Here is a 16,634-nt window from a genome sequence, read left to right as displayed (position 1 = left end):
ATAACTGGCATTAGCGGTTAAAATAATATTTTTATATATTCATCAACATTTGCATTGAACACTCATTTGAATGGAGAAATGGATATTTGTGTAAATGTGAGTAGATACAATTTTGAATCACAAACAGGATATGAAATTTAGATACTAAATTAAAAAAGTGGTAATTCCTGTAGTCAAAATGGTCTGGTCAAAATTGCAATTTGTATTCAAATATTATCAATATCACTTCTCCTTGTTATTCGACACGGCGTATGAGTAACGCAGGAAAGCATTTTCTGATTTTTGGCTCAGCCGAAATCTTCCATGCTTGGGCACGTTTTATTATGAGTTTGTGAAATCATTAAACTATTATGTAAGCGTATTCAAAAAAAAAAAAAAAATAGGTTTGCGTTAACGGGCATTCGTGTGATAATCAGTGGCATTTTAAATGACATTTTTCCCTCTTCCTAAGCGCATTTTATTTCGCTACAACTTCAATAAATTTGACCAGCAAGATGATAATTTTATTTATTGCGTATATGATTGTTTCGTTTGTTCAAGGAGATAGTGCTGATCCCAAGGGCAGCATTAAAAAAGCAAGGGCAAAAAGGTGAGAAAATAATCTTGAAGTACTTTTACGCACGAATAGCTGCAAAGAGATAATTATGTAATTAATGCGTAATCTTAGTTCTAATGCTTCAACTTCGTGGGTCAAAATCAGATATAAAAAATAACAGAATAAATGGCATATTTTGGAATGAAGGCTGCATATCTTTTAAGCGGTTCGGGTGGTAAAATTTTCCCGTAATGTTTTGAAAAGTTTTTATAGCTTATTTACCATGTGTTTACTTTCAGATATCAACTTCTCATTTCAGCTCTAAATTTTTCACATTCGAAATATGTCAGTGGGTGACATAAAAAAACTCTCTTATATTGCAGTAAAATCTTCGAGTGAAAACGCGTGTTTGGCTGAGCTCTGCCTTCTATTTGTGGTAAGCGTCTTGGTGTTGTTTCACAAATGCCGAATTAAAAACACAAATTCTGTGATATGGATTTCCTCTAGGGCGTTATTGGCACCTGTTTTACTGCAAAGCGTTATTAGATAGCAGTGCTAGTTTTTTTCCACTTATTTGGTTTCATTCTGTTTTCGAAATATTGAGTAAAGGATTCTATTTAATCATGCATCGTTCTATACCATTGGAATGTATGGAAATATAATTGAAATGGAAGGTAGTGAAAATAATTCATGAGGGTTCGACCAAGTAATCCACAGGCGTTGGAATTTTGGTGCTGTGTATGCCATAACGGCAAATGAGGAAGAGGAAACCGTTTCTCTCAATGTGTAGCGGTGTTTACCGACTTTTGCAGCCAAAACTCGACACAATCGATAAGTCGCAGCAGTTCTAACAAAATTACGCTGCATGCCATATAAGCTGATCCCAAGGGCAGCAAAGCAACGCACCAAGTTAGAAAGGAGAATTTGGAAAACTGGCTCATCTCACGGCGAGCATTCGTCCATTAACCAGCGGTATCTTGTAACACCAAATCCCTAGGCCACGCTAACGGACAAAGTATTTTAGAGAAGCTTGGAATTAACATTGGAGGAGTTATTTGCACAGGAACGGGGCACGTGTTGGACCGAGTCTACAAAAATTGGACGAGTAGCTTGGAGTACTGCTAACGAAACCAAAACCTCTATTTGCATGATTTTCTATGCAATACGTATTGCCGTACATGTGGCCGCAAAATAAAGCAGAATATTTCAAACCACTATTGTTTTATTTAAATATATTTGCCTCACCGCTCATGCTCGTGCTATTGCTGCTTGAGTTACAGTGCTTCCTAAACTGGGAGACGTTTAATAGCCAAGTCCTCTGTTGCTTTGGTGCTTGTCACTTCGTTGTGTTGAGAAAAATAAGAAGATACCTAAAGTCAAGTCTGCAATTTTGTCAATGTTATTGAGAAATGGTTTACCAAAAACTCTTCTTCTGGACAATTATAGAGATAGTAAAAAAGAATATCCTTCATGCCTCGAACTCTCTACAACTGCGGCATAACATATGCTATATGTTAAACCTCCCCTAATTTCCAGTGTTGAAAGTTCGCTTTGACTCCCGAATGACTTTTAAAGAGCAGTTAGCAAAAAGGTGCAACGAGCTCAAAGTGCTCTATCAAGACTTATGCCAAAAATAGGAGGATCACGGAAAAAAACGTCAGTTACGCTCCTTGGTAACCACATCTGTTATAACGTGTGGAGCACTGATATGGGTCGAAATTGAAAAAAAATGTTTACAAAGGAAGTAAAAGTGGCTCACAGACTTAACGCGTTAAGAGTCGCGAGTGCTTATCGCACGATTTCCGATGATGCAGCAGTCGTAGTATCGAGGAAAATGCCGATTGTTCTGCTCATCAAGGAGCTAAAGAAGTTGTACAAACCAACAGGAAAGGATACGTTCTGCAGCATTGAAAAAGAGGAGCAGAAGCGTACCATAAGAGAATGGCAACAGGGCTGGGAGCATTTAACAAAGGATCGCAAGAATAATTTAAACTGGACATTGCGAAATGGCTTGGTACAAAGTACGGAGAGGTTGACTTTTATGTAACGCAATTGCTGGTCAGCCATGGATACTTCAGGGAAAATGCGCGTTATATTTAGTTGTCCATGTTTTAACATGAAAAGATATGAACTCTTGTTGTTGTTGTTGTTGGAGCAGCATAAACATTCAGTGAAATCTCAACAGATAAGCCAGAAAAGTGAGGTGCTTTTCGCATAGCTGCAGCACGTATAACAAAAATGTTGCGTGAGGAGGAATGGGCCCGAAGACGGAGGAGGAACCGTTCGGACAGAGGAGGTCATCTAGGCTTTCGACGCTTTGCTCCTATTGAAAAAACTAAAACCTTTCAGTGTTCTGTGAGAAGCGCGGTGAGTCTTGAGTTGTTGGACCTAGCAGTTGTTTGGGCTTTGATACGTTGTAGTCAGGACATGTCTCCTTGGACTGGGCACAGATTGGTAGTCTCTTCCCTTGCCTTTCATCAGACTGCAGGAAACTTATGCTGGTTCTGTTTCGGTTGAGCTTACTTAGGATCTGAACGTAGCAAGATCATCCGCCCTCTCGTTGCCTTCAACGCTCCGGTGGCCTAGAACTCAAACGAGAAAGATAGCGAGCTATTGACTGAGCTTGTTTACTTTCTCTATACACTGCATTACAAGCTTGGAAGATAGGCGCTAATTTGAGTTTATAGTTTTGATAGCAACCTGACCTCTGGCTGAAATATGCTTTAGACTTTATGTGGAATGCGTATTGCAGCTGGTCCGGTAAATAATTAAATAATTCGGCTGTTATTCCATCTTCTCCACTTGCTTTGCCGCTTTTTATCGTATGTATTGCGGGTTCAGCTTATTTCATAACAGGGGCCCTAATTTTAAATTTCGCTGAGTAGTAAGGCCGCCATAAATTATCGTCTCCATTGCGCCCTACGCTGCTTACGTTGCTTAGTGCAAAGGAGAAGTATGTAATCCTGCCACCTTCGCCGAATTTTCGCGTCCTCAAGTAATATCGAACCATCCGTATCTAGACATACGTTCAGCCTTGGCAGGGAGTTGGAAGGCTGTTCTTTCATATTCCGATCCATCTGCTTTGTTTCTCTAGCTGACGAGCTCAATTCGATTTCACGAATTAGTTCTTCTAAATAGTTTCTCTTCTTTTTCGTATGATTTTTTTTGCTATTCGCCTTTTCTCTTTATATTCGAAACCGTTTGGTCGAGTACGTCGATGGAGCATGTTTTGTCTCGCTATATCTTTCTATCCGATCGTTACCGTGAACACCAATTATTGTATTTCTGCGGTGGCCTTATTTAAAATGTTTTTTTATATTGTTCCACAGATCGTCGGGGCTGTCGATGGACTAAGTTAACCAACATGACTACCATATTTCAATTGAAACACTTTACTAACAAATTATACAGAACTTAGAATACTTAAAATGATAAACGAATTATATCATAACTTAATTAAATTTGCTAATTTGCGCCTCCTAATACATGGCGTAGATATTTTTTTTAAATTCATACTGAAAAACACTTCCACTCTCACATAGATTTTTTTTATTTAAACAGAATTAACAACGACCTATGCCAGGGTGTACATACTCACACAAACCGGCTAAGCCAAAATGACAATGTGTAGCACAGTTTAGGTTCAGAGCGTAGAAGAAGAAGCAAAAGCAAAAATAAATAAGAGCATTAAAAATGTACGAAGAGTTATGGTTGCCAGCCTTGATTGCCGTGGACCTTGAGTATGCCCAGGCCAGCAAACAAAATATGCTTTCAGCATAAGTATGTATAGGTGCTGGTGTGTGTGTGGGGTAATATTATATAATGGTGGAACCCAGCGGATTAGGCGCAAATGCGCCAGAGGGAGTCGACTCTGCAGGAGCTCGTCCTGATGCTGGTCTGCTAAAGCGGCTTTTTATTGGTTGCGGTCAGGGGAAGAAGCTAAATGCAAATTGCTGCAATTAAACTTGTATAACAGTAACGAAGGGGGTTGAAATTGCAGGCGATGCGCATATTCGGGCAAATATTTTAGGGGGTTGCAAGAATAGCTAATCCCAGCAACATTTCCGAGTTTTGCCAAAATACCGAATTTACTTGAGTGCTTGGTTAAACTATTCAGTGAAATTATTCGAAATTTGACAGATATTTTCAAAAATTTGATGAGTGACTTCATTGTTGATGTTTTCTTCACAGAATAGAAAATGTTACAAAATATTTTTAATAAACTTAATGTTTTGTTGCGTCTGTGCAACATGACAAATTGTTCAATATTTTGAGATCTTTGAATGCCGATGACAAACAAATCCAAGCAATTGAGAATTAAAATAAACATCAGGTACGCCACCGATACAACTCTACACAGGTCCTGAATTACAATTTACTTCAGAAGTTCTGAAATAAATACATATGTACTAGGGCGGGTCTATTTAAAAATCGCTCATTGCTCTGTGAAAATCATATTCTAGGGATCAAAATAAGAAACTTTGCCGAAGGAACCATACCTCTAAAACGAATTCTGATGTCCCCCAATTTGGGTCGAACGAAAAATCCCACTTTGACCCATTTACAGTGCTCCAATCGAGTCCAAATGTATGACCGACCCCCACTAACTTTGGACAGCCGATCCACCCACGCCAGTGGCACACCCCCTGGAGCTCCCCTGGGGGGTTCCCCATATAATCATTTCAAAATATCTCCATTTTTTGCCTTTACATGAGAAAAGAAACTAAAAAGTTCGACCCAAATTGGGGGACATCAGAATTCGTTTTAGAGGTATGGTTCCTTTGGCAAAGTTCCTTATTTTTATCCCTAGAATATGATTTTCACAGAGCAATGGGCGATTTTTTTGCCTCCCCACAAATCGACCCGGCCTAATAAGTACATATAAGTAATTGAGGCTTACATCCCTTTTAGTTCTTTGGTTGAGCTTCTCCTCCTGTTTATGGTGTGGTCCTTGATGTTTTCCACAAATGAAGGGACCTACAGTCTTACGAAGGTTCGCCATTGTTTGTCGAGGAGCGACTTTTGTTTCATCAACTCATGTTTGATGGCCCGCGTTTACTGTCGATTTAGCAATCATGCGTCCGAGGTGACTTGTATTGATTACTATAATCGAAGTAAGTATTTTAGCAAAGTAGGCGATTAACCTGCCGTTGTAGATCTTAAGTGATGGGCTGCAATCTATCGCTGCGTAAGAACAGCGCTACTATGTACATGAATTTGTTGTGTCACCCTGTACACTAGCTTTTTTGACTACTTTATCGGCGCGCTGGTGCTATGACGAGGTTATATTACCTTTTTTAGTTATTTTTAGCAGCAGAAGTGCACAGGCTGCGAGTGATGAGTTTTATAGAAAATTATGAACAGGATTTGGATTGTTTGTTCGGAAAGGCAGGTAGGTAGAATAATTAGAAATAAAGATTATCCAAGCAGAAAGAGATACAAGAGGAAAATTGGAAGAGTTCAGGGCCACAACAATGGTGAGATCGAACCCACGAGCCCTGGGATGATCGGCTATTGCGCTCCCGCTAACCTATCGAGGCTAAATATAAGACTTCCTTAAGGTACTTGACCACCTTGGAAAGCTAAAAAGTACAACATATTCAATAATTTTTTTTTCATGTTCTGTATAATATATTAAAATAAATTTTTTTTTTAATTTTTATTTAGAGCTTATATAATACAAAAAAAAATTGATTTATTAAAATTTCTTTTTTTAACATATATCCAGGAGGCGCCAAAGTCGAGGCCTGAAGAAAATCATGTCTTGCGGCGGACAGTTAATCTTAGAAATGGTAATTCTAAAACAAAAGAGAGAAACAAAATTTTCAAAAGGAAGGTTCCTTGCGTGAGAATTTACCACAAACTGACAAAAAAAAAATATAATAAAAAAATGGCGGATGTTTGAAAAAAAGTTAAGAAAACACCCCTGTTTTTCACAATGTTATGCTTAAAAAGCAATACTTTATTAACTTTTTTTTTGCAAAATGTGGTAAATTGGCATACAAAACATCTTAACAAATAAAACAAGACCAAAATCATTAAAATCGGCTAAGCAGTTTCGGAGATAAAGTGTCCGCCATTCGAAAAAAAGTAATTTCTGGAAAAACGCGTTTAAAGTTAAAACTTGCTATTTTCTTTCAGCTGAGTCAGCAAGTAATGAGTGCAGGATGCGCCTGCACATTTTCACTGATTTCACTTTGTTAGAATTCGAATTTAAAAAAACAGTTTCAGGTGATGATTTTTAAAAGTATAAGGATTGAAAAAATGTAAAAAAAAAAAATTTAATTTTTTGAAACTTATAAGGTGGTCAAGTACCTTAAGGCCGGCGGGCCAATTAGATGTCCTAAATTCAGTAGTTTTCGCGAAGCGTTGTAGGATGAGAAAAAAACAATTAACCAAATGAAGTTTTGGGGATAGTTTAATATATATTTGAACTAAAAAAAAAAAGTTTGTACAATCTCCAACAATATATTGTTAGCCGAGTTATCAATAGATTCCCAGAGCGCCTGTATCCAACTTCTGTACAAGATACAACTTGCAATTTTCATCTGAAAACAAAAAAAAAAGATTATTAATTTTGATGTAATTATCTTCTATGTGAACTAAAAAACATCCAAAAACTTTTTTAAGCGACTTTTTTACCCAGTTGAAGAGTTTTTTTTTTCCTTGAAAAACCACTTTTTTTTCTACCTTCCCCAAAAATTCGAATTTTCGTGTTTCTCCCAATTTGCGTAGTTCACATCGAAGATAATTACATCAAAATTAATAATCTTTTTTTTTTTTTTTCAGATGAAAATTGCAAGTTGTATCTTGTACAGAAGTTGGATACTTCAGTGGCAAGGCGCTCTGGGAATCTATTGATAACTCGGCTTACAATATATTGTTGGAGATTGTACAAATTTTGTTTTTAGTTCAAATATATATTAAACTATCCCCAAAACTTCATTTGGCTAATTGTTTTGTTTCTCATCCTACAACGCTTCGCGAAAACTACTGAATTTAGGACATCTAATTGGCCCGCCGGCCTTAAGCCTAATTAGTAAATTTACTTCATTGGTTATTTCCGTTATCCAGGCTACAAATTGCAAATCGCAATTGCTATTGAACTCGGTTTCATTTTAAATGTCACAAAAATTAATAAAAACAAAAATTAATAAAAAATTATGAGTTGTTAAAATTTATAAAAGTTCCACTCACCTGTTGTACATGAGCACATCCGGTTTCCACAGTCTGTGTGGCGGAATTCGTAGATCTCGGACGCCACCATATTCGCTTGAGTTCCAACGCAAATTCATGTCATTCCATTCCTAGGGAGAGATGAAAGATAAAAAAGAATCAAATTAGTTATAGTATGTCTTCTTTATTCTAAATTTCCATTACACGCAAACTATCTGAGTAGTAGAGTTTTGTGAAAAAATTGCGTAAAATCCTCTCCCTACTAAAAAACACAAATAATAATAAAACTAAAAATAAAAATTATTTTTAAAGACATTTAACAGCTTAAAATTAAAAAAACTATAATTTGACTGCCGAGTTTTAGTCTTTAGAGAAATAAAGAGAGGTTTTCACATAAAGTCCTCTTCATATAAAAAAAAGTATTATAAGTAAGAAATAATATTTTTTTAAGACATGAAATTAAAAAAAAAATAAAATTTGATTTTCGAGTTTGAGTCTCTACAGATATAAAGATGAGCTGTCCCATTCAACCGCGCTTGTGATATTATGTCCTATTTCTTTACCTCTTAAATACACTCCCTCAGACTTTTCTTGTTGTTTTGGTGTCAAATTTGGAGTCTGACGAATCTGAAGTCAAAAAAAAAAACCAAAATATTTGTTTTGCTGATCATTTAATTATGTTATAAGAAAAGTGTTTGTTAAAAAAATCTCTTCTTTCGATGGTAGTTGAATATTGAAACCCACTTTGCCTGAGCAAAATTAAAACCTACTTTGCCTGAGCAAGTGATCAGTTTAGATGTACCAGGTTGAGTCTGTAGAGCAAAATGTCAGGTTAAAAATATATTTTTGGCTCTAAGCTTTATCTCTTTTATTTAATATTGTGTATGAGCACCACACCGTATAGTTACTTGAAAAATGTTATTTTGTAGAGTGTCATAAAGTAGCTTAAGGAAGTTGCAAAAATTGGGCATCAGTCTGGCGCTTTGAGTGCATTAAAATAAATAAAGGGCGATGGGCTTTTTGCTTCACCTTCACAATCGTTTGGTATAATGAACGGTGTAAAGTAAATTAACCACTATCGTCTTTTTTGGTACATAGCTGCTGATTTTAACAAGGTTTTGATGAAAACCAAACAATGACTAAAGCACTGGGCGAAAATTGCCCTTTTTCATTTCTGGTGGAATGCAGCGTTTGTTGTGCCGTATGGTGTCAACTAATGCAACGTTTTGTATTTGCGAGGAAGTTGATGGGCTCGGAAAAAGTTATGCCAGACGAAATTTTTTGAATGCATTGATCCTTGCAAATATCGAAATCATATAAATAATTCAGTCGTTATTTCTCAATTTACTACTCGTTTGGCTATGGAATCATATTTACTATCCTTAAGAATATTATAATCCAATCCGTAGCCAAAACACTCCCAGCGAAGTGAGATTGTCGTCTTTGTTTACAAGGGGTCCAAAAACTTCGTCGAAATACTCGTTCCTATTGAATTGTATGCAAAAATCCAGTATGTAAAGGGCACTCAAAAATTTCTTGTTCATGCTTTGCGTGCCTACTACCGAATCCAAAAATAAATTTCACTTCATATTTTACCATAAATTCCATTGTAATCAACACTTTTTCTGCATTCTTCTTCGAAATTAGTCAAAAGGAAGAACAAAACCGATTTTTTTTCACAAACCAAAATATTTTCAATGATTATCTTTACTTCTGTAGGAGAGCTTGCCAAAACCAATGCAAAAGGTAAGAAATTAAAAATATGTACCTGCGATACTTAAAATGAGTAATAAATGTGGCGCATTTGCCACATATTCCCATACAAATGCATGTAAATACATAGACCAGAACCGGATGCCCATTCGAATATTTGTGTCCAACGGGGGATTTAAGTAGGAAATTTTTTTAAAGACTGTTTACTGAAACAAGCTAGCAGAGAAATAAACAGAAATATGTCATAATTTCGCAAATCGACTTGTGCGACTTTGTCGTTCGACTACAGATAGCTGAAAAGTTCCTAGTTTTATTGCATTCTCCTCTTTTTCAGTTAGTACTAATCTTAAAAAGAATGCTGTTAAAATGTCATGATATTCTATGCATTTATTGTTATTATTGATTGGCTATTTGTGCACTGCGACCTGAATAAATCTACATATAGGGTAGCCATGTAGCCTACTCGCACATGTTTAGGCTATTAATAAATTCTAACACTGCTGTAGGCTTAATATCTACCAGGAGGTTTGGATTTATAACCCCATTTCCCAGGTAATTTAATCTGCGTCGTGCCACTGCTGGGCAGTCGCATAGAACGTTTTCTGCTGTTTCTTGTGCCTCTTTGCAGAGTCTACAAGAATCGAGTCCTGTTAGTAGTTCAGTGTAAAGTTTCATGTCCTGTTCCCTCATGAACCTTTTCGATTGTTGCATGCCCGATCGGGCTCTACAGTAATCGATTAGGCCTCGTTGTTCCTGCTCACGTAGAAAGGCACTATTGAAGCTGTTGTTACCCCACAGAAAGGTTCAGGACCTATGAAGGAAGTGTTTGCCCCTTTTTCGCTAGAGTGTCCGCAATTTCATTCCCTTCGTGCCTCTCATGTCCAGGAACCCACATCAAGGTAACAACGATTTTTGATGCTAGGGTGTCAAGGAGTTTAAAACATTCCCAGACCAACCTTGATTGGAATGAGAAGCTATAAAGCGATTTTAGAGCTACTTGACTGTCAGAGAGGATGTCAATATTGGTACTGCGCGTGCCTCTCGGACATTCTGTGGCACACAGCTCTAAGGCGTGCACCTCCCCCTGAAAAATGGAAGTGGTTTTTCCCATTGCAACTGCTTTTTTAAAATGTGGTCCGACAATTCCAGCCCCGGCACTACCGTCTTCCATTTTGGACCCATCAGTAAACCACATCTGTGCGCCCTATTTTAGGAGTGTTTCATTGTTTCTCCACGCTGAGCGGTCACTAATGACCACTTAGAATTTTTTGAGGAATTCTAGTTTCCTTTCCATCTTATCGTGAACTGTCAGGCACGGAGAGTTGCGGTTGGAACCCAGAATACTTACATGTTCTGTAAGGTTGCCTTCTTTAAGATGGAGTAGATTAGCAAGCCTTAGAGCTGCACCGATTGCCATCTTTTTGGCTAAAAGATATAGTGGAATGAGTCCAGTGACTATTCTATGCATTAGTTTGTGAGTTATTGTGCGAAGAGTGACGCTTCTTCTGTTATATGCAACACAATGGATGAAAAATAATTTTGTGTTTTAATTTTACACTGTTTCTTGTTGGGGAAAATACCGTTCAAGCCAAGTAATGGCGTTCTATGGGGACTCCGCTCCATCAGAAACAACAATAAACCGATGGTTTGCTGACTTCAAACGTGGTCGCGTGGTCGTAAAGACACCGCAGATGCACAACGCAGTGGACGTCCAAATGAGAAAATATTAAACAAAAAATCCACAAAATCGTTTTGAATGATCGTTGCGTCGAAGTGAAGTTGCGTGAGTTAGCTGACATCGTAAAGATAGCAAACGGACGAGTTGGCTTTATATTGGATGAGCATTTGACTATGAGAAAGTGGGTGCCGCGTTTGCTCACTGTTTTCTTTCATCAAGACAACGCACCGTGTCACAAGTCAATAAAAACAATGGGAAAACTACATGAATTGAACTTTGAATTGTTCCCACATCCACCGTATTCGCCAGATTTTACTCCCAGCGACTACTGACTGTTCGCAGACCTATGAAGAGGTAATCGCTGAAATTGAGGCTTATTTTGAGGCAAAAGAAAAATCATTCTATGAAATTGGTACTGAAATGTTAGAGCAGCGCTGGAATGTATGCATCGCCATCATCTTTTGCCACTATTGCTCTTTGTGAGCTTTGGCTTGCTGCACGTGGGACCTCCATACCTGTCCGATATATCAAAGAGAGTTAAAATCTAAATGGAGAGTGAAAATCTTGTTAAAAACATCGAAATTATTCATTGGGATCGTAATTTGTTTTACATCATTTTAGAAGGAAGTCTTAAGAGCTCCATACGCGAGAGGAAAAATTAAAGTTAACTTCCACCAGGAGAAATGGGAAAAAATTTACCCGTCTGCACTTTTACTATAAGTATTATTTCCAACAATTTTGAAGGACTAAAAAATGTGGGGAAATTTTTAAGCTGCAAACTACTCTTTTGTAGTTGGAAATTGTATTCGATGGGAAGATGGTGTGGTTCCATTGAAAATATTTTAGGGAAAATTGTATAAACCAATTTGACTCTTCTAGCTCCTTTATGTAAATTTGGTAATGCTGGTTTCTGACTGAAGTTGTTAAAAGCGCTTTCATACCGTATGACTGCATATTGAATTCTGCTGACTAAAATCACATATAGATTAATTAATGAAGGCAACAATACGAAAATTGAAATTAAGTTATGAATATTAGTTGGATTTTTTATCGAAGTGGAGAATGATATGAAAACAGCTCGAGTGGAAAACTTTACAGTAAATTCCATTCATGTCTTCCTATTCTATGCTAAACAGCTGAAGGGGAGATGCCATTTTTTCCCACCGTCGAGATGATCTAATCCGTTCTTTGGCCCAATTTCTGTGAAACTTCACTTAAAACTGCAACGTTTTTTGAATTTATTTAAAACAATTATTTGTTATTAGGCTAGCGCATATATTCCAAATGTGTATAGGCCATGCCTCTTGGCAGAGGTAGAGAATCGCATACCGCCCGCGAACTGGATATGATTTTCTAGAGGTAATTCTTTCGGGAAAGAAATGTACTCGAAAATTTATTATTAGCTTCAGAGTAGCATTCTAGACGTGGTCTCCGTCAAGTTCGGAATATTTTGACTGATTGTCGCGCACAATTTAAAGCAATCATTGTGCAAAAGTTTTTCTATTCGGATGCGGAAAATTTCACTAAATTCGAAAGTAGATTGCGTACGAGCGTTCACTAAGGCTAAAGCTCCTCGCTTCTTTTCCTTTTAACAAAACGTTTATGCCACACTAGTCGAGTTTTCCCACCAATTTCGTGTAAATTCTATTTTTTCCAGTCTATGTTACTCTGCAATTCTTTTCACTTCAAATCTGATCTAAATTGCAACAACTAACACAATTAGTCGTAACACTTCGGTTTTATGCGCCATTACGGCGGCCTAATTTCGACAAATTTTTATTAATAGTTTGTTGCTGCATTCGCTAAAACACAATTTCATAAGTATGTTGCCAGAAGTAATCAAAAGGCATTTGGCGCAACCGCCAAATTATAAACAAATGCAAAATGGGCAAATTGCTACAACCAGCACTTGGAAAATTTCTGTTAAAGCAAGAAGCGAAAATGAACGGGCGCTGTTTGGAAGCGCAGTTTCTCTGCTGTTGTTGTTGTATCCACTAATTTCGATTTCAACTATGGATATTAGTAGTTACCCGCTCGTACAAATATACACAATTGCAATTCTAATGGATGGGTGTGACTAAGGCACTAATGGCACATGAAAGCCAGGCAGCGCGAAAGGGTTTGCTAGCCGGAACTTGGTCGAGGACTAAGTCGATGCCGACTAGTGCAGCACTGAATTATAATCACGAATCTTTTTTGTGATTATTTTCTCAATTTTCAAGTGGCTTTCGGTTTTTTGTGATTAAATGGCGAACCGCGTGCAATCAAGTGGTGAAACGGAAAGCCTTTGCACAGAAGTAGGGCATGGCTGTGAAGAGAGAAGGCGAACATTTTAGGCCTATATTTGATTGAAAATACATTGACGAGTGTTTGTGCACGCCACTTGGCATTTGTGTGTGTGAATTTGTGTGGCAAGCAATTGAAAAACTAAAAAAATCAAATTTACTTTTTATCAAAAAAAAAAAAATCTTAGCGAATATTAAATTCGTATAAACACACAAACTAATAGGACTATGAATAAGTTCGTGCGGTTTTTTTCGAAATTTGAAACTTTATTGACGTAAAATGGTTACAAATTTAATATTCAAAATATTGTCCATCGCTTACTACTACTTTTTCCCATCTTTCTGGCAATTCACGGATTCCCTTTGTGAAAAATTCGGTCGGTTTTGCCGCAATCCACGAATCGATCCATTTTTTGACTTCATCGTAATTACGGAAGTGCTGGTCAGCCAGGCCATGTTGCATCGATCGGAAGAGATAGTAATCGGATGGCGCAAGGTCTGGACTATACGGCGGGTGGGGTAGGACATCCCATTTGAGCGTTTCTAAGTATGTTTTGACCACTTGTGCAACATGTGGCCGAGCATTGTCATGTTGCAAAATAACTTTGTCGTGTCTATCGGCGTATTGCGGCCATTTTTCTCGCAGTGCTCGGCTCAAACGCATCAATTGTCGTCGGTAGACATCCCCCGTAATCGTTTCATTCGGTTTCAGTAGCTCATAATACACAACACCCAGCTGGTCCCACCAGATACACAGCATAACCTTCAGGCCATGAATATTCTGCGCCGACGTCGATGTTGAAGCATGGCCAGGGTATCCATACGTTGCCCGACGTTTTGGATTGTCGTAATGGACCCACTTTTCATCGCCAGTCACAATTCGATGCAAAAAACCCTTTCTTTTGTGCCGTTGAAGCAGTTGTTCGCATGCCATAAAACGGCGTTCAACGTCTCTTGGCTTCAATTCATACGGCACCCAATGGCCTACCTTTCGGATCATTCCCATGGCTTTTAAACGTTTGGAAATGGTTGATTGATCAACTCCCAAAGTTTTTGCAACCTCTTCTTGCGTTTGAGCCGGATCTTGATCGAGCAATTCCTCCAATTCGGTATCCATGAACTTTGGCGGCACACCCTCGCGTTCTTCATCTTCCAAGCCAAAATCACCACTTTTAAAGCGTGCAAACCACTTCTGGCACGTTCGCTCAGATAGAGCATGCTCACCATAAACTTCCACCAAGATACGATGACTTTCGGCTGCTTTTTTCTTCATATTAAAATAATGAAGAAGAATTCCCCGCAAAAACACATTATTTGGCACGAAATTCGACATTTTCAAGTGTGGTAAAAATATTGTTGTTTACGCTTCAAATAAAAAACTTATACTGACGTTTGTGCCTTACGACAGTAGCTCTCCAATGAATGTTTGGAAATGTGGATCGATGGAATAATAATCAAGTTACGCCATCTGTTGTAAAACCGCACGAACTTATTCATAGTCCTATTAGTTTACCTACTTATGACTTTCTGTACTTGCTGGTGGACAAACTGTGTAAGAGATATCAGCATCAGCGGCAAGAAGAAGTTTCCAATTTCCGCAAAAAGCAATTTTGGCAAAGCAAACTAAAATGGAAACCAGCAAACATCGATGAACAATTAAGCAGCACCGCAGAACAAAAGGAAGTCCAAAGAGACAAATTACAAGGCGGCACAGTTGGGTGGCTGGAATGATGGAAAGCATTTCGCCTCAAAATCGCCATAGAGGCCATGTAGGCCGCAGAAATAGAAACAGCATCAACACCGCTTTGTATGGCTTGCAAATGAAACGAGCAAATCGGAGATGAGCTGCCGCAAGACAGAGTAAATTACGAAAATTTCACAAAGTGGGCACAAATGAGCGAAAGATGAGTAATAGCATTGCGCTCAATTCATAGAATAGTTTGTAACAGAAAATGTGTATTATGCGCTCACACCCGCTTATTGGCACATGTGCCACATTTCATTTCACGCCTGTGCGCAATTTGCACGCCATAATTCCTGAATGAATGATCGGTACTTGCTAAACATGCGAAAACAAAAGAAATATGAGAAATCTTGCTGACACATCACCGTTATGCGTTTTATTGTTGTAAAACTAATAAAGTAAATGGCATGTAAATGCAAAGTGTGGCGTAAGCTGCTGGCATAAGAACTAACGAGCAGTTAGACGCCTAAGTGACAAATAATTTATGTTACTCATACGCAACGTCGCGCACAGTTCATCGCTCATAGGTGTGCGCGTGTGTGTGTGTAGGTTTGTATTAGTGCGAGCATATGTGAGCGATTGAGCTTTCAAAAGTAATTGCAATGCCATTTGAAAATTGCTTAAGTAGAGATTTGTGCCACGTTAATGCGTAGAGCTTGGCGCAGCTGGTTGGCGAAAGATGGCAGTGGCTCAGCAAGAAATGAACGTCAATTTGTGTAATTGTCTAGCAATTTGGAATTTTTCATTTCGAAGGCCGTGTAATGAAAGTGGGAGTGTGTAAAAATCCCGAATCATCATCAAATTTCGTTAAAAGCTGCTTAGGTTTCTAAATGAATTGCGGATTTGTAGTTGTTTTGCAATGGTGCTTTTTTTAATTTTTTCCTTTCCTCGGATTCTCATGCAACACTTTCTTGCTTTGGATTTGAATTGTCACTCACTGTGTGACAACTAATATGTACAAGCTTTGCTAAGCAGCAAGTGAATTGGCGCTTTTGATACAAGCATCAAAGCCTTCGTTTTCGCTTGCGCCTTTTCCTTTCTGCCTGCCAACCTTCATCATGGCTTTCTTTCATTTATCTGTCTTTCAGCTGCCAGTTTGGCACTCCAATCGCCCCTTTTCAAAGAAAAAGTGCTTGTTGTAGCTCAGGAATTGTCAGCGCAGAGAAGACTATTACATTTCAACGCTTATTGCTTATGGCTTTGAGTTAATTTTTTGGGCAGCGCCATTGAGCTGAGTCCTTTTTGTTGTGAGTTGAAAAGCGTGTGAAGTTTCATGGTAATCTTGGTGAATCACTTTACTATTTCAAAGCTATTTTTCAGAAGCAGTGATTTTTGAGAAAGTTTGTTATTTCGTAGTTTCTTGTTTTGCTTAGGCAACTAAGCCTGCAAGGGACTTTTGCTGGGTTGCCTTCTTGCTGATGAGTTGTCGTGCTGAGATTCAAAATTTCTGCGCCTTGGAAGATAAGTTACACTGTGATACCAAATAAAAAATGCAATGTAATT

At 38.0% G+C, this 16,634-nt stretch overlaps 1 protein-coding gene across 1 annotated transcript in view; it reads right to left on the bottom strand.

Moving 5' to 3' along the window:
- Positions 1 to 16,634, bottom strand: part of LOC128856419 (neuronal acetylcholine receptor subunit alpha-7) — a 356,900-nt gene that overhangs the window by 105,596 nt on the left and 234,670 nt on the right. Inside the window, exon 5 of the mRNA XM_054091719.1 lies at positions 7,733 to 7,842. Coding sequence (XP_053947694.1) covers positions 7,733 to 7,842 — 110 coding nt within the window. The remainder of the gene's footprint in view (positions 1 to 7,732; positions 7,843 to 16,634) is intronic.

Source organism: Anastrepha ludens, chromosome 3, assembly GCF_028408465.1.
Source record: "Anastrepha ludens isolate Willacy chromosome 3, idAnaLude1.1, whole genome shotgun sequence".
Lineage (NCBI taxonomy): Eukaryota > Metazoa > Arthropoda > Insecta > Diptera > Tephritidae > Anastrepha > Anastrepha ludens.
The sequence above is the reverse complement of the archived record's forward strand: the minus strand, read 5'-3'. Positions and strand labels throughout refer to the sequence as shown.